The 22,591-nt window shown below is 34.5% G+C and overlaps 2 protein-coding genes across 2 annotated transcripts; one reads left to right on the top strand and one right to left on the bottom strand.

Annotated features, from left to right (window-relative positions):
• The first annotated feature begins 292 nt into the window (after window positions 1-292).
• Window positions 293-21,172, top strand: LOC136822147 (uncharacterized). Its single transcript, XM_067078387.1, has 11 exons — window positions 293-404; window positions 4,842-4,970; window positions 11,452-11,646; window positions 11,945-12,168; window positions 13,988-14,706; window positions 15,212-15,458; window positions 17,824-18,010; window positions 18,504-18,721; window positions 19,209-19,440; window positions 20,118-20,412; window positions 20,691-21,172. Exons 1-11 carry the CDS (start codon window positions 380-382, stop codon window positions 20,908-20,910), a joined length of 2,691 nt encoding a protein of 896 aa, XP_066934488.1. The 5' UTR covers window positions 293-379; the 3' UTR covers window positions 20,911-21,172.
• LOC136822205 (uncharacterized) lies at window positions 7,297-10,586 on the bottom strand. Its single transcript, XM_067078448.1, has 3 exons — window positions 10,133-10,586; window positions 9,424-9,544; window positions 7,297-8,802 (listed from the first exon to the last, which is right to left on the bottom strand). Exons 1-3 carry the CDS (start codon window positions 10,412-10,414, stop codon window positions 8,309-8,311), a joined length of 897 nt encoding a protein of 298 aa, XP_066934549.1. The 5' UTR covers window positions 10,415-10,586; the 3' UTR covers window positions 7,297-8,308.
• Window positions 21,173-22,591: the final 1,419 nt, after the last annotated feature.

Raw genomic sequence — 22,591 nt, 5'->3', positions numbered from 1 at the left:
GGAGAAATTTTACTTCTCAAAACACTAAAAACTTGATTTAATAGTCTGTCTTTTAATTAAAAATGTTAATTGATACAAATTTTGTAATAAACAATTACTAGTTTGCAAACCTAAGGGAGGAAGATGTTTTAAAAAGTTTCATGAAAAACTCAGAGATAATTTACAGACCCTTGCTTTGAAGTATGGTCAGGTTTACCATGTTAAATATCGTAGATAAAGTAGGGGGAATTGAAGGAGTCACGTTCGACCACGCAACACTTATTCGGTCGAATACAAAGAATCACATCTTTTTTGTTCCGACATTTTGTATTTGTGAACATGCAGCCAGTCTTTGCCTAGAAATTCCTTCAAATCTTTAAAAAGAGTATTAATTGGAACAATGAGTTGCATGACCAGTGAAAAAGGTATAACAAATCATTTTTCTCAGAATTCGATATAATAGAAAAATCGAAAGTGAAAGTTTTGATACAATTATTGATTAATTAGACTTTAATTTAAATTTTTATAATTTTTTAATAACTTTTAACTTTTGCCTGAAGATTGTCACCAAAGTGGCATTTCTGCCAGTAGCAGAATAAAAAAGTGTCTTTTAACAGAATTTTTTTTAATGCAATGATTCTGATGATGGTGATGGTACACAGGAAAAAGTTTGTAAGTTGACAGTTGATAAGGATGATTCCAGTTAGCGGCCTGGCTTAATTTTTTTGGTGGTGCAAACTATCAAATTGGCGCCCCTGGTATTTTTGTCCTTGTTTGCGCCCTCTACCATTAAGTCAGTGTAGCTCTAAAGCTCTAAAACAGCATCTAATAACATGAAAACCAGAATATGATTCTTCAATGGGAATCAAAACTATAAAGTGCACTTACAAACATCAATTTGTCAGATCTAACAAAATTAATAACCGCACTGTCATCATTGACAATAAAACAAACGATTTTCTGTCAAGAGCCTTGTAAACATTCTATCACAGCTCTCAGTCTACCATTTTTAGCGCAGTCCGAGGATTGAGCCGAGAATGCTCTCCGAGCTCCTGCGCGGGTGAAAAACTTCAATCTGTCAATCATTTCCCCTCATGAAAAAAAATTCTATTTCTATTTGGTTGAGTTGCAGGAGGCTTTAGAGGCCTATTCTCGCAACTATAGACGCTTACTAATGAGCGTCCCGTCAGCACCTTGAACTGACTACCCAATTCCCCTCACATGGCATGGGTTGACACGGGCGAAGGAACGTTCACTTGCCAAGTGAACTGCCGTGGGTGGGAATCGAACCCTGGCCGCCTGCTCAGAAGCCAAGGTTGACTACCACTATACTACGGCACCTTTTTAAACAAACATTATCTCTCCAAGTCGAACAGTGAACTATTGCAAGAACTCTTGAAACAAAGCATCTAACAAGATGACTATAATGTCAAGATGTCTGTTAATGTGATAAAAAAGTGTCAGTTGTAAAAATAATTACCTCTATTATTCTGAATCTGTTGCTTGTGTGTTTAAAACGTTAACAATTTTGGCTGTCGGATTTAGGACCACTCACGGTAATGCAATGGCGATTCATTTGTCAAATGCAATCAAATCTCAATCAAACAGCTGATTCCTGGGTAATATTTTATTGTGTTTGAATAACATTCAATTGTTTGATCAGTTCGATTGATTGGCCTATTCCAGAAAAAAGTTATACATGGATATTGACGAAATTTTTTTGCCAACCCCCTTGGAAATTTTGAATGACAATATATCCCCTGTAAGTCTGGGTTATAACCCCTCCCCCCTGGAAATCTGAGTTAAAGCCCCCCTGGTAAATGCTAACTTCAATGACCCCCTTAGAAAATCTAAAAATTAAACAAAACCTCCTGTAAAATCTAAGAGTTGACCCATAGTGGGCTATTCCAAAAGAAAATCCTAAATCCTAAAAATTGTACAGGGGTATTTTTTCACTAACCTCCCTGGAAATTAGAATCCGACACCCCTGGAAATTTTGTTCCTTTAGCTTTATTTAGGGAATAGATTTTGCACTTACCAATTTTGTTTGGTGTTTACTCCAGCTCTTTTTCTGTCGATTTCCATGTTGTTTTTGTTTTTTTTCTGTATGATATGGGTTACACAGTACACAGTTAAATAAACTTAAATTTATAGATATACAAATTTTGATACTATTGTAAGCACAAATTTAGAAATAAAACTTACTTGCAATACTTGGAAATGCTTTCAATGGTCTTCCATCTAGGTGAGCAATCTAGTGTCTGCCTGTAAGTTGTTAATTTGATGTTTAATTGAGTTGGATGCAGCATTGGCTGTAAACCCTGGAACACAACGTTCATCTGGAACAGTAGCAAGGAACTTGTCTAACTTTATTTTGAAGGTTAGCAAGGGGCATCAACTTAAATTCCTCAATTCTTTCAGGCTTTGACAAAACAAAATCTGCCAAGTCTTGGTTGAAATTAACAGATCGTAAATCGTCTGACAGGTTGATGTTTGGCACTAGGTTTTCAAGGATCTTCCATTGTGTAGATAACCATGTAGTATCTTTCTCGTCTTTTTCCAGCGAATATAGTTTGTATGCCTTTATCAATCTCAACCAGTATGTCTTTTCAGGGTGGTGGATTTTTCAAATAAAGCTCCATTGGACCATCTCAAGACTTTGTATATCAGCTTTCAGTCATGGATTCCAGAGTTGGGAGCAATATTCACAGTCGATCTAGTATCTGATACTTACGTGTAGTCCTTAGCATTTGCAGCCTAGTCTATTTTCTAAGGTCATTTATTTTCATTCACTTGCTATATATTTGGACTCACTCTTCTTGTGTTTTCTAGCCCACCAGCGATTCTAGCGTTCCCCTGATATATTTATTTTATGTTAATATTTATTTTATTTTATCTAAAACATTGTTCTAGCATTTTATATTCCTTAAATGAGACCGAACCTATATTCTATTTTACCGCAGCCATTCCACAATTTTGCCATCACAATATCTACAAATTTAACCGAATGGTTTTAGTTTTGTAATTAATTCGATGTTGCGCTATTACGTCTAGTCTATTCTAAATTCGAATTTTCTTCTCAGTTTGATCTCCTATGAATATATTAAAATATTATCATTAAGTAGTTTTCTCCCTAATATTAATATTTACTATTTCATTGCATAACTAGGACTTTGACAACCTACACAATTCGACCTATGTGTTTTTTTATCTATATCATCTTATCCGACGAACCTATTTTTCAGCGTCTTCTATATTAGGTTGCCCATTCATTTACTATTTCTATACTATGTAGCCGACCAGCCCACTAAGCTTCCATTAATGATTTAGCTGTCCACTTCGTATCAGTTTGAATCGTAGAATTTTATATAAATTTATATACATAACATATACATAAAATATTTCAACTTCTTGTAAGAAGAACCAATATACTTTTGGAGATCAAGAAATTAATGATGAAAAAAAAAAAAAAAAAAAAAAAAAAAAAAAAAAAAAAAATATTCTAGTTTGGGTAGAACAAGAGAATCCAGAATGAGGTTTTCCGAGAATTGACAGCAACGTTGTTTATGTGATGCTTGAATTTGTAGTCACTGGACATCAACACTCCAAGGTCTTTCACATAATCATATTCTTAAATTTCTGTGTTGCTACTACTCATGTGGCTTGTCTCTGCTTTGACTTCGGTATTTAGTCTGTATCCTAACAGCTTGATCTTGACACTGTTAAATTCCATCTTGTTATCATCCGATCAGTGATATACTGAGTTTAGGTCTTCTTGAAGTTTTTGTGTATCATCAATGTTATCTACACTTTTGATGAGCCTTGTGTTATCTGCAAAACTTTGTGTGGAAGAGTGTTGAACTTCATCAAAAATGTCTCACTAATAAACAAATAAGACAACGCAATAGGTACTAATAAAACAAACAGTCTTTCCCCCCATTTCATTTCCATAGTTACAACAAAATTTCTCTGAAGTAAACAAAAAAAAATTGCAGTAAACACCAATCAAAATGGTAGTATAATCTCATAAAGGACTATTGATAATTTTTGAACAATTTTGAGTTTGCCCCAACAACAGCCATATAATTTTATATTAAATTTTCCAAAATTACTCACTCAGAAAAAACTGCTAGAGTTGTTGAACATTTGATTGAACTTTCTAGGGTTTGGTAGTTATTTTCAGAAAATTCAATTATTTTTGTTTGATATTTTACTGTGGGTGGCTGCTGTGTTTTGGGTAAAATTTTACTTTTTAAACTATGGTCAGTTTTCTAAAGATAATGTCCTTAAAAAGGGTATCTTGATTTAGCAAAATGTTTATTGCATGTGTTTCTAGACTGACATCCTCATACTGCTTGGCTCTCTAGCAACACCTATGTTTTTCTTTGGCCAAGATCTCTGAAAGGCATGCAATAAACAGTCCAAATTCCTATTACTTTATAGACTTATTCTTTTCTGAGTGATATTTGGGATAAATACTTCTTGAAAAGTGAATTTCAACTTCAAAAGCTTATTTTATATTATTATTTGACAGCCAGTGGATCTCAAAATATAAGCTATACTGTTCCCTTTCTAGTAACTTAGTTTGGTCTCATTTCGTACACAGTTTCAACTTAGTCATTTTGTGGTTTTGTAAACATTTTTAGGTTAAGTCAATCATCACAGCTTCGGCTGATTTGCTCTCTCCTTACTCTTAGGTGCCAAATAAACCCCCCCCCCCCCCCGCTTGTTAATTTTTCAATTTTTTTTTTTTAGATTCCCTCAAAGCGAGGAGGTACGAACTTAAGGGTACCTTTAGATTGCCAAGTCTGTTTTTTTAGCCTTTTTGCTTAAATTTTCTAAATAACTTCTTATATGCACAGGTCTTGATTTGGAGGAAGCAATTCGATTGTTAGAAAATGCGGAACAATACCAAACGATCAGTCAGCCACCTGTTAAACCAAAAGGTTCAGAAATCTTCATCTTCATGCCCTTCACTGCTGATGAGCAAGGTAGGAGAGTTTTTTGAAAAAGTGTTTGTTTTATGGGAAGAAATTTTGGCAAAGTCTGGCAAATTGCTTTAACAATTGTGACAAATTCGCCAAGTTATTTCCCGCAAAATCTAGATTTCATGGTCACTCGCGAAAATTAATTCTCCCTAAATTTTAAAAATCACTCACTGTTCAATTTGGTCTAGATTTACCTTCCTGAAACACCATTATTTCTCCTTTTCAGCATAAATACTAACATGAAATAACTTGATAGTTGTCAAAATTAAGTTTCACCTAATTTAAAAGATTTGTAACTTAAATTGTTATCTTAAGGTAGATAATGGTTGTCCTTTTTACCCTTGAGAGCCCAAATTGAAATTATTCCTTGAAAAACAGGGACCTTTGACTTAAAGTCACCAAAAATAGGCGTGATTCGCTTGCAATCGAACAATGATGAACTGCATGTGATCTCTTATGCTATCTGTTAGATGATCCAGTTTTTATTTTAAGTAGTATTTGACTTGATGAGCTCTATCCTTGGATTTGATGGCTCGATGATTTTTGCATAACGATACAAAGTAAGTATCAGTTTTGCACAAAACTGATTTTCGAAAATATTTGGGCCAAAAAATGACTTTTAAATGTTTTGTGCAAAATTGGTTCATTATTTTTTCATGATTTTTGGCATGAAGACAGAGGGTAAGTCTTTTTTGTGGAAAATCTTTTTTCGTTGTAAAAATTGTATTTTCGTACTTGGGGAAACTCCCTTTTGTCATTTTCAGGGAAAATTAATATTCGATTGCATTCATTTTATTCTGATCTTCAAAAGGAATTTTCAGGGAAATAGAGTATTGGATTTTGTGCGCAATCGTGTCATTATTTTTTCCTCATATTTTACTCAATGATGTTAATCCTCAAAATGTGACTTTCGAGAATTTCTTGCATACCACTATTCCATTTTAGAGAAGTGGTATTTTATATTTTCACGCTGAGACCACCCAATTTTGGTACTTTCAGGACAAATTTTGTCTTTTTGGGACCATTTTTTTTTTCAAGAGTGCTGATATTTGAAACAGAATATTCATTTTTCTCAAAAATTGATATACTTTTAGACAATGATGCTTTATGAATTGAACAAACATTAAAGACATTTATTTGACTGGATGCAAAAATAATTGAACTTGGGAAGTTTTCTTTAAATGAGAAAATTTTAAATTTTTTTGAAAAATTGCAAAAATTCTGAAGAAATTACGAAAAAATCCTGAGAAAAAAAATCATAAAATTTTGAAAATTACTAATTTCAGTACCATTTTACCAAAAAAATTCTCAAATTTTAGTCTTGAAACCACCTTTTTGGTATTTAAATACCCCTAAACTAAAAGGATTTTTAAGTTATTTGGGTATACATAGTGTCCTCCCCCCTGGATTCAGGGGGGATTGGTTTTGAGGTCAAAAGGACGTATAGGGGGGAAAGAATTTTTTTTGAAGCCAGGGTGGGGGAAAACGAGGGGGGATGGAAAATTTTCATTCTAGGCATGGGGCCAGGGGAACTCACCAAAATCAATTGAAAATTGAAAAACATCTGGTTTTATTCATTTATTTCAACCAGCAATATTACGGTTTAGAAACAACCATCCTTTCCATTTATTCTTGAATTAGAACTCTACCTTAGGGAAAACAATAAGCGTTAAATTCATCAAATTGCAGCTTTTTATGCTTGAGGGGGGGGGGCAGAGAAATTTTTGGAGGCAGGGTGGGGAAAAATGAGGGGGGGGATGGAAAATTTTCATTCTAGGCATGGGGGGGGAGAGACCCTGAAGGACACTATGGGTATACCGCCATGTCACTAAACATCATGATGTCCTAGATTTTAGTATCGACCCCCCCCCTGTTCCTTAAGCTTCCAAGCCTACGCATCTTTGAGCCTGTGTTTCTATCTTTTCTTTTTCGTTCAAACATTTTCATCTTCATTCAGTATGTTTTCGACTACCTATATCAGGAAGGTCCATTGGTCCATTCAGCATGTTGTTGTTCATTTGATAAAAAATATGAATGTACTATTATATTATTAAGAAAATTCTATGGTTACGGAGCGAAAATGATATTTTGGGAAAATAATGAGCAATAGATTACCATAACAATAGACTAAACCAAAAGCTAAACTGTGAGCTTTGAAAACATGGTTGATGGCATAGTCAAAAAATATATATAAACTTTTACTATATATAACCATTTAGGTTCAAAATAAAGGGGGTTCGAATAAACAGGGGGACCTAATTGCCGGAGGTTTGGAAAATGTACTTCAAAAACCCAAACTTAAGGTAAATATAGGCTAAAATCAGGCTACTTAGAGCAAAATAAAGCACCTTTTCTTTGAAGGCTGAAAATATTCTTCAAAAATTAATAAATGGTGAGGTCCTAATAAGGTCCGGTGGATAATTTAACAAGCGAGGGAACCGTTTATCGGGAACCTAAGGGTATACAGTTATTAATATATGTTGATCTGGCATTTATAATAATAATCTGATTAATGTCAACGCTATTTATAAGAATGAAATTTTTAAGATAATTTTTTTGCTTACATATTCAAATACAAAGACAAATAATATTCGTAATGTTTATTTCTTTCAGCGAAGATTTAAAAAGTCTGTTCCAAAGAAATTAGCAGTCCAAACATTTTAGAAAATAGAATTATTAATATTAACAATAGTACCTCATTGGACTGTGCTGGAAAAAAACTATTTAAAAGTGGATGATTCGAAGGCTTTAAAATCTTAAATTCCATGTTTTTGAAATTAAAATGAAAACCCAAGAAGAAAAACATGAAGACTTTTCTAATGGACATATAATGTTGAGTTTACTTTTCCTAAACTACATGACATATAGTTATTGTCAATCGTATTACCAAGAAAGCACAGCATAATTCTGAGATTTCATTGTTACATTTCTTACAAATCTTCCGATTTCCTGAAATTTACCAGGACTCACAGCATAGTAGTCGTTTCAAACCAGTTTTCTAAGGTTTTAAATTGTTTTTGATATAGGATAATTGTTTTTGGGATAAGTGTCGTGAATAAAAGTCCCGTTCAAGAGTTACCCCGTCTTTGCGTTTTAGAGGGGTGTATTTTACCGAACAGGCTGAGTGAACGTTACGCTATCTGTGTGTCTTTACTCGAAAAACGAAGGAAAGACATATCAGTGTTATCAAACTTGTGTATATGTCCATGTACTTTAAATTGAAACAGGCTACGCATTCCTTTTATTCATTCTGAGGTCAAGCTTTAGATTTGAGGAAACCTGCCTCTGTACGAGTTTCGTAACAAGATTGTAAGTATCATCATTGATGGTGGTGCTTCAATTTAACGAAGATAAAATTCCCAAGTTCCTAAGGTGCCGGAATAATCATCACATCTAAAATGATACAACCAAACGTCATGGTAAGCTATGTAGAACGGTAATGAGTAGATTTCAGTATGTCCCACGTATCCTGTTTTTGTGTGTTGACAATTCGTTGCACCGATGACTGAGCTATCGTCAGGTAAAAATCGTGATGCACCGCAATGGCCGGTGTAAACTGTATTCAGAGGGTCCAGCAAATAAGACATTATTTGGATTCCAGATAAAACCACACTAAGTGTACGACCGTGCCCAGGTTTGAAGCATTTGATTCTGAATTCTGTAAAACCGATGTATTGTTGTAGAGTTGACAGAGCTGTTGTTTCCAATAAAAATTGACCGCTTTGCACGTTTTGAAGCTGAGATATCTTGCCTGGTTTATTGATTACTTCATTGCCAAGGTATGATTGGAGACTCACGTCATCAAAGATGATTTTGCCTATAGCCAACCAACCTCCTGTGGGCAAGAATTCGGTCAAATAATGATTGATTGCTATTTTACAGGTATTAATTTCGGTGAGATTTAACATTGAACATGGTTTCTGACACCCCCCCCCCCCCCCCCCCCTTAAAATAAGGGGGGAGTAAAAAAATTGCCTTTTGAAAAAGGGGGGATTTTTGTAATTTTTGTTCCATTTAAGGGGGGGGGGCTTTCTTCAAGGGCAAAATTTCATTTTAAGGGGGGACTGAAAAAGTGTTTTAAGGCTTAACAAATGGGTGAAACTGACTACAAAAGTGTATGATGTTATAAGGAACTCAAAAATTAATACTGACATGATTTTTGATATGTATCAAGTGGAAATGAATGTATTTATGTGTATTTTAAGCATCTCGTGTGAAACTTTTTTTAAATAAATAATAACTGTGCATCCCCTTAAAGGGACACAAAAGTACTGACGAAATTTGTAAACAAACCGTATGCAGCGGGATACAAAATCAAAATATATAAAAAATAAAAACAAATATGGCATCCCATGGCGGATTTCGATTGTTTCAATTTTTTTACAAGTTTGTTTTTGACACGTGATTTTAATTGTTCTCTTTAATGACACGTAGTATTTTAGTTTTTTATTCTTACCCCCGTCAGTCTCCATATCACAAAACACCTTCGTCGGTTCATCAAAGTCCAACGTGTAAATCCTTGACTCGCAATCTGGACAAATCTTTTTGAGTTCTTTGCATGAAGTTGCGAAGCATTCCTTAAAAAAATAGAAATAAGGATGTCGAGGACTTTTTTAGAACCCCTGGAATTTTGACTTATTTTCAGCGACCTCTTTGGCCAAACTTTTAAGTATAGTCTAGATTCCATCAATCAAAAATCTATTTCCGACTTTTTTAGAATGTGTCATTACAATACCAGGGGGCTGCATCTTTAACCTTAATTTGATGTTTATACAAATTATTGATCTTCCTTGTTCTATTCTTATTCCACGAGCCTTTCCAGGATCATCATTTTGCTCTGAATTATCTTATCCATGATAATTAGCAAAATAGCTCGTAAGAGGATAAGAAATCAAAAGTTTTGGGAATGAAACCTTAATGGGCTCTTTTGTACATGGGGGGTTGGAGAATATATTGGATATTTTGTCCGGGGGGTAGTGACAACTCTGCAAAATTTGCCTTGTTTTGGGAGCAATTTTGAATGTCCGGGGGGTCGACTGATGCTCGTCCGGGGGGTCAAAATTAACAGTGTCCGGGAGGTAAATTTTCAAAAAACGTTATATCCTTCACCTCCATATTCAATTTTTTTCTGGAAAAGCCCAATCAGGACACCTTATTTAATTTACCATGTGTTCTTTGTAGAGCATTCCTTCAATCGATGATTCTTGGTCTGTTCCAAATCCTCTGTTTTCTTCCTCCACGCAAAAACATTCGTTTTTCGCTTTAACAAAAAAACTTTTTTTCTGTTTCCTTCGACATTTTAAAACACATTGAATTGGGGATTGTGCAGGAACAGGTTTTGAAGCATCCTCTGTAACAATACTCGTTAATGTTTGTTGTTTTTCTTCGCCCACGTACCATTGAGAATAAACAAACACAAACTTGCTCAATAAAAGATAAAGGTGCATGACTGATTTCCTTCATCTGATATCTTTAAATAACGTTATAGAAAAAAATGTATTTCGGATATTTTCTACTATTTTCTCTACAATGCATTCATTTAACGATTCAACTGACTTTTCAATCAATCATTCAATTTGTGTATGAAACTTGTGATAGTTCATAACATTTTCAATTCAAGTGGAGTCTATTTAATTGTCAATTTTTTTGACTTTTGGGGGAATGGGTAAGCGGCTGGGAGAAAAATCAAAAAAATCAAAATAAAAAGAATTTTATATCAAGACAATAAATTAATTGTCATATGACTTCTCGTGCAATACTCAATATTTTACGAGTTCCGAGATTTTACCGAGATTTTTCCTCGCCTACGGAAAAATCTCGGAACTCGTAAAATATTTCTCGTATTGCACTCGAAGTCATTCGATAACTAGTACTTATTTATCGTTGGTACGAAACAAAATAGTACAAAAAGCCTAATTAAAACCAACATTACAATCTAATATTTACTGAATAGTAAATAATATTTATTTACTGAATAGTAAATGATATCAAAATTAAAATATTAAAATCATTAAAATATTGAACACAGTTTGCAAGAACAGCAAGTTTTTGCTTTCAAACTCGAACCTATATAACTCAAATTTCTCCTTAACTCGAACAAGCAAATGGCTCCTTCAGTTAACAATGCCTTTCAAACCTAAAACTCGATATTTCCTCAACTCAAACAAATTTGTGTTCCCCGTGCGGGTAAGAATTACGGATACTCCACTTGTATACCCCATTAAATTTTTAAATCCATCTCTAATCATTTTTTTTGACCTACCCGAGGACTCCCTTATGTCCAGCCGCTCGTTCGTAGTGAACTCGCTAGCCGGGGATTCTATAAGGCCAGAATACCGGATTCTTCCAGTCGTTTATACAAAACTAAATCCCGTAACAATTATCGTATTATCATATAACACCCATACTACTGTATTACATGCATTATAAACGGCTCCAGTCTAGTCAAACCAGCATACAGCTAGTTTATTCTTTTTCTTTGCAGATAATTACAAATGTGATCAATACCGATGGTTGAATTCAGGTCCCAAAGCAATACCACGAAAGAATCCTCTGGTCAAGAAACAATACTTTATTGGAATGCTACCTGGTGGGAAAACATCAGCTTTTCAGAAACATACATACACTTTAGTTGGTGATCAGCGATCTCCGTACCCCATACTATTGCATTATATTGGAGGTATGTTTTAAAGACATTCAGACTGTTTTTTTATACTGTATACCCGTATTACTTCGAATAAACGCCCCTCGAATGAAAGCCGTCATAATAAAATAAAACCGAATCAGAATAAGTCATTTTTTGCTTCAATTTGGATCCTAACCTTAGAATACCGTAAGAATATTTTAGGATGATTTTCCCCAAAAAAGTAAGAATATCTATGATGAAATAGGAGAACGCTATTCTTATAAAAAAAACATGTAGTTCACGAAAGATCCTACGCCTGACCCATTATTGTTTCTTTTTCTACAACATTCAGATGAAACTATCATGGTAGATTATCCTCATGGCAACGCTAGAAAATCAACATCAGCTTACTACGCCACCGCCCCTTCCGTTCGAAAAGACATTGCTAAACGAAGCAAAAACGCCCTTCCCACCGCCATCATGAATTCTTATAAAGCCACACCTGATGTGATGACCATCAGTTCAACTGGAGACAAAGATCTCAATCCTGTTCTGACACCAAGGAATAAATCACAGGTACACGTTTTATTTATAAGAACATCCAAATATTTTGAAGCCTTCGGATGTTCTTAACCTTTTGATTTTTAAGCCTAAAAATTTTCTTATTATTAATATTTTTGTGTATTTTCCTAGTAATTAAAAAAAACTCGGTACAGGGGGTAGGGTCGGTACTAAAATCTCAAATATATTTACTATAAGGGTTTTCGAGAATTTTTAGCATGCAACCAGCCTTATTTAGAGATGTGAAATTTTAGTACACATGTACTAAAGTTTTTGGGGACATTTTGACACAGAGACGACCTAATTTTGGTCTTCTTGGGACCATTTTTGCTAAAAGTGCTGATTTTTGAAACACAATATTCATTATTAAAGTCTATTCATGATAAGTGTGCACTCTTTTTTCATTTACCTATAACTTCTGAAGGAATTCTTCAATCTTTATAAATTTGGTATCATTGGAAGGATATTAGTGAGTGGAACAATTTGGAAATAAAAAATTGATAAGAAAATTCTAAAAATGAAGATGAAAATGAAGAAGAAAAAAATGAAGATCTTGTAGAAAAGTGCTATAACTATCATTTTCACTGAAGTGAATCCTTGATTATCGAACGTCATCACTGTGAAAAAATTTCTCAAAAATAAATTCAGAAAAGATATAAACAAAGTTAAAGCATTGACGTTGAAAAACGCTGTTTTCTCCTGTTCTGCTGTTTTTTGGGGTCAAACTTATAAACTTTGTAAAACTTTATCTTGATATTTTAGTAAAATCTTTTCACAGTGATGACCTCCTAAGATCAAAAAATCTCTCCAATGAAAATGAAAGTTATAGCACTTCTCTACAAGATCTTCATTTTTTTCTTCTTCATTTTCATCTTCGTTTTTATACTTTTTTTAAAGATTTTTTTATTCCAAATTGTTCCACTTACTAATATCTTTCCAATGATACCAAATTTATAAAGATTGAAGAATTTCTTCAAAAGTTATAGGTAAAAGAAAAAAGAGTGCACACTTATCGTGAATAGACTTTAATTTTTGATTGAAATTATTCATTGTTGACACTTTTAAACGGTGCTGCAAAAATGATGAAAATTACTACCTTTTAAGAGAAAAATCTTTGGCGGATTTTGCGAATTAGTCGAATTAACGAAAAAAAATTTTCCAAATTCGTCAAAATTAATCCTCAAAAAACTCGATTTTCTAAAATCAATTTTCGCCAATTCTTTTTTTCTTCATTCGCTAAAATAAATTCTCGTCAAATTTGAATTTTTTCTCTATTCGCGAATTTGAGTTTGAGAGAAAGGCATTTATTTGACCTTATAATTGATGATGTAAGATATTAGAATATGTTGTTCTATGTTGTTTGAAAAACTCGAATCTAAACTAGATCAACTTGGTCATTCGCCGAAATTAATTCTCACCGAATTAATTTGATTTCATTCTCTATTCGCCAAATTAGAATTTTATTTCGCTATGCGCCGAAATAAATTCCGCCAAAGTTTATGCCCGTGAAAAATTATTTTAAAGATTGAAAATCTATAAAACTTCGAAATCGTAATAAATATAAATTTTCAACATACTTTTAGCCTTTAACGACATTTTTAAAGTCAAACAACAACCGTTGCCATGTTTTGACACCAACATACAGGAGTCTGGTTTAGGTTATCTATGCCATATAATACCTTACGTGGATTAATTTTCGCGAATTTTGGTCAAAAACCCTTAGGGAAATGAAAGCGGAAGAATAGGCTGATTCACAAACTGATGTCCACGCGGAAATTTATACACTTAAAAGGTTTGTGAATTTTTCGTATTCTATACTTTTTATCTTCCATAGGTGCGGAACATCCGTCGAAAACAGAAAGTGATTAATGAGAAACAATTTGGTATTCCTAAAGAGGATTTGACGACACTTCACAGTTTAGGTTCTGAAATGTTTGGTTTCACTCACTACATCACAACACACCCTGAATTCGTCTGCATCATTGGTCTCAGTGAAATGGTCGTCGAAATTGAAAGCTTAATGAAAATTACAGATAATATGGTTGTGTTCTGTTTCCATGAGAACTATAAAGTTGGGAATTACTATATCACACCTTTTGGTTTTATACACTCAGCTTTTGAAGAGAGGCCAGCGTTACCATGTTATTTTCTGGTATCAGACACTTGTGATTTTCATATTTATAAGAAATTCTTAGACACCATACAAGAGCATATACCGAACTTAGAAATGTTACGTACGGCTGTGATCACAAACCAAGAGCTTGCTTTCACCTCTATTTTAACGATACAATTTCCAGCATGGGTACATGTTTACGACTGGGAGATACTGTTTGCGGCCGCGCGGGCGTTCCTAAGGAAGTTGGACATTGATAAACGGATAATCTTTTTGAGAATTAAACAATTGAAAGCATTGATGAGTTCAGAGACTTTTGAAGATTACAGATTGGAATTAGAAAGGTTGAAGAAAGATTGGCCGTTACCGTTCTGTGACTACTATATGCAGGTGTTAAGAGAACCTGTGGAAACGAAACTTGGCAGATGGCTACTTGAAAGGTAATAGATATTAAGATATTATACAGTTGATGCTTCCTAATTTGACCTTCTACTTTGCGATACGCTCCATTATTCGATAATATTGAAAGCCGCTTTCAACATGAAATTCTCACAAACGACGCTCTACCATTTCATACGTACCCTTATTCGATGAAATGACAATCCCCTCCCCCCTTAAATATCGAATAAGAGCATCAACTGTAATAATTTTTTGGAATTCTTTCCACGATTATTAATCATTTTGTGCTCAGAATTTTGTCTGCAGTATTTCTAATACTCGATTTTAGACGATGTTTAGTCGTTATGGTTCCATGTTGTATCGAAACTGTTCCCGTCAAGGATAGTCACTACTGACATCGGTTTGGAAAAGTTTTGAAGCTGTTCCGTTCCAATGAAAAGGGATTGTTTTGCTATGATTTGCTAGTTTTTTTAGTATCTCTGAACATTTTCTTACGAGTACTATCTATTATTGTCCATTCTTTTGAAAGTTAATAAATTTCTTTAGATTCAAACTTTTCCATCCGGTCACTGGCTTATTACGAGGACTAAACCACGATCTACAACTGGTCATCAAGCATCTGCAAGACCTCAAAGACACTTCACTAGACGTTATACTACCTTCACTGTACCACATTCAAATCCATCTTTATGCTAACATTCAGAAAAGTTTCTGTGGTACAGGTCCATACAAATTATGCAACTCCTTCAAATTCTTACAAAGAGAGATGGATGAACTTGTACTGCCAGCGAAGGTAATGAATATTATAAGTTGCAAGGCTATTTATATTTAAACCACCAATTCATGATACTTTAAGGGCAGAAACTTTCACGTTTTTCGCGTTTTTGGCATTTTTTCGCGAAAGTTTCTGCCAGAAGAAGAAATTAAACAAGAAATTCGCGAAAGTTAATTTCGCGAAAAATGAAATTTTCCTAAAAATTGCGAAAGTTTTTTCCAAGTTTTAAAAGCCGAGGAGAGTCGATATTAGTACTAGTAATCGTATGGTTTGGAGTGCAATTAACGATTAATCACGAGTAACAAAGGAGAAAATAGTAATTTGCACGAGTCCGAAGGACGAGTGCAAATTACGGTATTTTCTCCTTTGTTACGAGTGATTAATCGTTAATTGCACGACAAAACATACGATTCCGAGGTAATCGTCAGTAAACAGTCGAAAACCTCCTTTTTTTCTTTTGTTTAAAAAGAAAACATTGCAGTGTAATTTTTCTTTGTTTTCAATTAAAAGAAGCTATTGTAACGTAAAATTTCTTTGTTCTTTTTTATATTGAAGAAAAAAAATGTCTTTGTTTTATATTATATAGTAAAAAAAAGTCTCTGACACAGGACTTGGGAGAGAAAAGAATAAGGGGACAAAAGTGTCCCCCCGCCGAAGAGTGCAAAAAGTGGTAATAGTGCAATTAACGATTAATCGCACTCCTCTAAACCAATCAGATTCGAGTAATTTTGCACGGCTGACGATTATCGATATTATCGCACTGACTAGGATTCGGAATGGGAGGAAGAAGTGCAAATAGTTTGTTTTTCATTTATTAGCATATCACTTTTTCGATTGAAGAAAAAAATGAGATTTGAAATGATTTTTTATTCACTTTCCCTAGCCACTCGCGAAAGTTATTGCTACTAAAATTGAACATTCACAAAAAACCGCGAAAGTTTCTTCCGTAAATTTTCTTCAAAAAGTAAAAATCGCAAAACTTAAATCCGCGAAATTTCGTGACTTTTCGGTCTCGCGAAACTTTCTGCCCGCGAAACTTTCTGCCCTTAAAGTATGCACCATTGCAATGTCTTCCACCGACCCAACAGCTGATTGGTTGCAAGTGATGTATTGACTGATTTTACGTCACTTACAACCAATCAACTATTGGGTCCGTGATGTAATGTCAGAAGACATTGCAATGGTGTATATATCATAAATAGGTGAAACTAATTACCGTCTCTGTCAAAAACTATGCAATGAGCAAATAAAGTTTTACAATTTTTTTTAGTTGACCCTTCTTAAATACTTTATGCAGGTCTGCTTTTAAAGATTTCTTTTACATAAGTTTTTCCGTTTTATATCAGACACATATTTCATATCAGGACAGTGTCTGCCTATTGTTATATTATGCTGATATGTAATAGTTATTGGACAGTTGCGAGTACAATATGAGAAATATTTTACGAGTTCCGAGATTTTTCCGTACAATATTTTCCGAGCCTTTAGGCGAGGAAAATATACGGAAAAATCCGGAACGAGTGAAATATTTCCATATTGTACGAGCAAATGTCTGATAACTGGTTTATCGGTGACCCAAAAAATGCACTTTTTGTGTTGGGAAAAAGCGCAGGGCAATTTTGTAGCAAAGTGACGTTAGATTGCTGCTACCGCTACAATGCAACAACATCTTTTCGTCAATTTATATTTTTACATGTAAAATACAAGATATATTGTACTCTTTTTAACCAATCAGATTGCGGATATTTTTTGGATCGCCGATAAAAGCAAAAAAATGTTTTTCTTTTCCTCTTTCTGACCAATCTTGCTCCACATCCGTCTCAATCCACTGTGAAAAAGCTTGTGAATTAAAATTGATGAGTAAGAAAATAATATCACTCTAAGAAAACCTTTAAAACTATTAGCAAAGTACTCCCTTTCACCTCGTTCTGATTGTCCAGAGGCGTACTGCTACTGCATAATACACGTTTTTTATAAGAACATCCAAAATTTTGAAAGCCGGATGTTCTTAACTTTTTGAGTTTCAAGCCTAAAAATGTTCTTAGAATGTTCTTATTTTCACCATTTTGAGGATATTCTCGTCTATTTTCTTAAAAAATTTGGTGCTTTAGGGTCCTCAAAGCTTTTAAATGTTCTTAACTTTTTCTTAATATTTTGCTTATCGAAGCCTTATGTTCTTATATAGTTTGTTCTTGTATAAAAAACATGTACTATGACTGCTGCTAAAGAGGATAAACTACATTCAAACCCTTTTCGAAGCAGTTTACGATACTGCATATATTGAGGCTAGATAAGTAAACATTGCTGAGGGAAACAAGATTTATATCACAGAATAGTAACTTCATCTGGTAAAACTCCTTTTTGTTTGTATTCAATTTGGCAGGTATACGACCCGTCACAGATTGTGAAAATCTTTCGTGTCCGAGGGATCACACTATTCGCGGACACTCAATCAGACATCGGGGAAAGCGAGGATAACACATCTTTACTGCAAGCTCAACGCATAGTAGAAATGGATAATATTTCACACAGCCCTCCATTGAAAGCCTTTCTCGTCAAGTCGACCACAGGTAAGGTGGAACCTGAAGAAAATACAGTTTCACATTTTATTCAAATGAATAAAAACTAAAAATTCGAAAATGTTTGACCGTTTTTCTTGATTTCGGCGAATATGCCGCAATTTAAATCAAAACATATTTGATAATTTAATCAAGGAACGATATTTGATTTCTCGATGGATTCCCAAGGTGCTGGCTCCATTTCACAGACCCACCAAACAGTAATTAAAACTATTTTATGAAAGTGGTGGCACCAATAGAGTCAATTTGAAGTATAATTATAAAGCAACCAAAACTGTCACTTTAAACTCAAGATATACAATATCTATAATAGAAAAATCCCGAAACAGTAGATTTTCTGATTTAGAGAGGAATTAGTCTGAATCGCAGACCTCTACAAAACCCCAGGTAGTACATATCTATAAGGAACACGAATCCATTAGTGGATGCCAGCAGCCTAAAGAGGAATTTTTTATGGGACACTGATACTTTTCTTTCCCTTCAGGTAGTTTACACGGCGTTCAATTATTCCCACGCGAATCTTGCTCATGTTCCATCAACCAACGATGCTCACATATCATGGCCGTCATGCTGGCCCTCGGTATGCCGTTAACCTACGACCGCAAAGGGTCTGTGAAGGTCATCAAACCACAGACAATGGCTACAACGAATGATGAAAATTTCTTTAGTGCGATTCTGGCTGATAAAAACAAAGATGATGAGGTGCAATTTCTTAAATTTGTAGTACATGCTTTTTAAAAGCTTTTAAAAGTTTTATTTTGACATAAGTGTTTCCGTTTCATATCAGACACATATTTCATATCAGGACAGTGTCTGCCTTTTGTTATATTATGCTGATATAAGCAAAAAATGTTTTTCTATTCATCTTTCTGACCAATCTTGCTCCACATCCGTGCCAATCCAATGTAAGAAAGCTTATAAATTAAAATTGATTAGTAACCAAACGATATCACTCTTATTTAAAAACAAAACCTTTAATGACTTGCTCGACCAGGTTCAACAAGTCTGTGCATAAATGTAGTCAAACTTTAGGTGTGTCACCCTGTGAACATTTTCCATTAACTTCAATTTTTGACATGATTAACTAAAACAATGAAAAACCTTAATCTATGTGGCGTTTGAAGGTCAATTACTGCCTCGTCTTTCAACCAATTCGTACAACTTTTAATTACATTCATTCTTTCGCCAGACCGGAGCTTTGCTTATCGACGAAACAAACCCGGAGATCACCAACCAAACCGATATAGCTAGTGACGTCACGGAAATACAAAATATGACGTCATCAGCAGCGATAGATACGTCATCGGGCAATGTGGTTTTCACCAATTTGTATCCTCACCAAGGGAATGCTGGTATTGTTCAAATGAACGCCACAGATTTCGAAAGTCTAATGAATGGTACTGTCTGCCAACGAGAGGATGGTAAGTACGCACTACACATTTTTTTTCTTTATAAGCAACCAGTTTTTGCTAAGGGGGTACATGATCTCTGGGGGTATCTAACTTTTATGCAGTAAGGTCTGGGGGCTTGGGAGCTATATTTTATCTTCCTTTTATCTAACTATCATTATTTTTAATTGTAAAAATATACAGCATATACTTCATCCCTTCTCCTTCTACTAAAATCAGGGGGTCCTTAACAAACCCCTGCCATGCCATGAACCAGGTTGCTAAGCATCGAGCCCTGGAATCAGCCAATTTTCTTTACTATCTCCTTAACAATGACAAACGATAATTGAGCTAAAATGCGAAAATTGTGTACTAGACTAGAGTCGATTATAATCTGTTTAATACAGTAGTATGGGTGTCGTTTGATAATACAATGGTTGTTACGGGATAATGCTAGTGTCAGATTGTACAATTTGTCCATTCCATACTTTTTTGCTTATTTTCTACTCAGCCTGAATTAGTCGTCTAGCATGGCTCGACCAACACCCTGGCAGTGGCGGATCGAAGGGGGAGAGTGTTTCTGAATTTCTCTGTCCTAAGTTTTGAACCCCCTTCTTCACTCAGATCCACTGTTACTCGTTCTTTGAAGCTTCAAGACCATCGATACATTGAAAGAGCGCTTTTCAGAATAATTTCTTTTACCTTAACAGGTGTTCTAATGGTAGTAGCGGACACCCAGAACGAGCATGGTGAGAAAATGACCGTCTCTTACGAAGTTCCTCAAGAAACAATCGTTTTTACGCAACCCACCGAACAACAGACAACTGAAACTCCGACACATGAAGACCATACGCATGCGCACGTTGAAGAAGCGGTTGCTACAACAAGTTTACAACAAGCAACGTCTGCTGTTGTTGAAAACCATCTCGTTGTGGAGGGCACGACACCGTCAGTTATTAACACGGAAACAGGGAATATTGTTATTGCGCCGGATACAAATACAAGGTGACTTGGACTAATACTTGTATTAAACTTCTTCTATTAACTAGTATCTCACATACTCGATTACGACTTATAATTCACTTTTGAATCTGGTCAAAATACGTTTTTCATAAGGACGTCCAAATTTTTGTTGAAGCCCTCACATTTCTTAGCTTTGAGATTTAAAATGTTCTTATCTTGTTCTTGATATTTTGGCCATTGAAGCCTTATGTTCTTATATAAAAAGCCTCTTTCTGAGGTAGAATGTGATTGATGAAAAATAAGCTTCTTTTCTACTTTAGCGTTCTACCAACCAATGACAATCAAGTTACCATTGATGACGTGGTTGCCGATAGTGACGACGAACCAATAGGAAAGAAGCCTCGTTTCGAAGTTACCAATGAAAATACAGAAGATAAAATAGACGAGAATGTGGAGCAACAAGTGACAGATGTGCCTCCAGTAGAACTTATCTTGAACATGAGTGAAATTATGCATAAAGCAAATACTGAAGGAGTATGATTGTTAAACTATGCAAGAGGTTTCGTGGATAAAAAAATCAATGGGAATAATATAATCTGCTCCAATTGGAAGCTAAAAACGAAAGATACTGCTGTAGTCAAGCTACATAAAACAGCGAAAAAGAGATAGAAAGGGTGGATAATTGAACCAGCAGTTTTTACCTGAGAATCAAAGTGCTATCTGTTGTTGAAACTTTGGAAATTCTAAGTTTGAGACTCTCACTGATTTTATCGTTCAAAAGATATTGTTTGAAAGAGTAGAACCCTGCCCCTTTCTCATGATTTATACACACTTGACCCACAGATATCTTATAAAAAACTGCGCAAAGGAGCTTTTAATTTTTATATAAGATATCTGGGGGGGGTACTTAGGGGACCCCCCCTTAAACTTGAAAGTCCCGGGTCAGGAAATTTCTTTTTACCCCCTGAAAGATCAAACCTAAGGGTCGTACCCACCCCCCCCCCCCGGATATCTGTGACTTGACCGTAAAGAAGGCTTCTTAAAACACCCTTATAGGAATATTTTTGAGTACTGCGTCCTCCTTCATAGTGACACGTAGTTATGACGAATTGACATGTGAACGAAGAGGATGGAATAGTCTCGATTTCTTTAATCTCTGATAATATCAGTATAAATCCTTCTAATTCCACTCTTAGACACGTATAACTTATTTTAAGTATCTTTTTTAGATCCATAATATCCAATTCTTTATAAAAAAAACTGCAAACTTTTTTTGAAATTTGTATTCGGTACCTTTGATGGGTTCAGTTAGATAAACTGTTGTGTCTTTGAGAGAGATTAGGAGCCATGTAATAATATCACGAAATCCTTATTTTGACTACAATATTTTTCATACTACATGCATTGGTAATTCCTGTCTAGGGCAGGGGAGAAATGGGAAAACTATTAAATTCTAAAAGTTAAGGTTTTCGGAACTTTTATTATAACGATGAATAGCTTAGGGTACATTCGCCTGTAAAAACTGAAAAATTATTCGGAGCTACTTTGACTTTTTTCGGCCTAACAAAAGCAAAGTGAGACCCCTGCTATGAATCCCAAAAAAATTGGCGCCCTTTTTAAACGAATTTGTCCGGTTGAGTAAAGTTAAATTTTACTAAACATTTTTAATATAGTGTTTAAATTCAGTTATAATATAACCTCTTATTCGCTAGTTTGAATTTTAAGAAATTTTAACAATAAAATTTGTTCAGACCTTTTTACGACTGTTGAATATCTTTTTTTTTTATTAAGTAATATTCTTTTTAAGTTTTTTTTTACCGCATAATATATTTATAAACCTTGCGCAGTTTTTAAGTAGTGGATGTCGTGCCTCTATGTTTTGAAGTTTGGCGGTTTTCGTTTTTTTCATTTTCACAACTTTTTAGAACTGTTTTCTTTTTTTTTTTCAAAGACTTACAGAGTATATGAGAATTGCGTGTTTCAAATGGAAAGATGGAGACCAGCTTTTTTTATTCATTTCTAGTACGTTTCTGTCGAACGCAAAGTTAACATCTTTTTATTCGATTTTTTACAAGATTTTTATTTCGATTGGTTTGTAGCAGGAGTAGGTCTTGTTTTTTCCTCATATTAGTGGATAAATTTGAAAACGGAGATAAGCCAGGGGTGAAATAAACAAGGACGGAGTATATTAACGGTGTGACGTTTGTCCTACACTCTACCG

The sequence above is a fragment of the Clytia hemisphaerica genome, unplaced genomic scaffold (genome assembly GCF_902728285.1).
Source record: "Clytia hemisphaerica strain Z4C2 unplaced genomic scaffold, Clytia hemisphaerica genome assembly, whole genome shotgun sequence".
Taxonomy (NCBI): domain Eukaryota; kingdom Metazoa; phylum Cnidaria; class Hydrozoa; order Leptothecata; family Clytiidae; genus Clytia; species Clytia hemisphaerica.
This window is presented reverse-complemented; position numbering and strand designations above follow the sequence as displayed.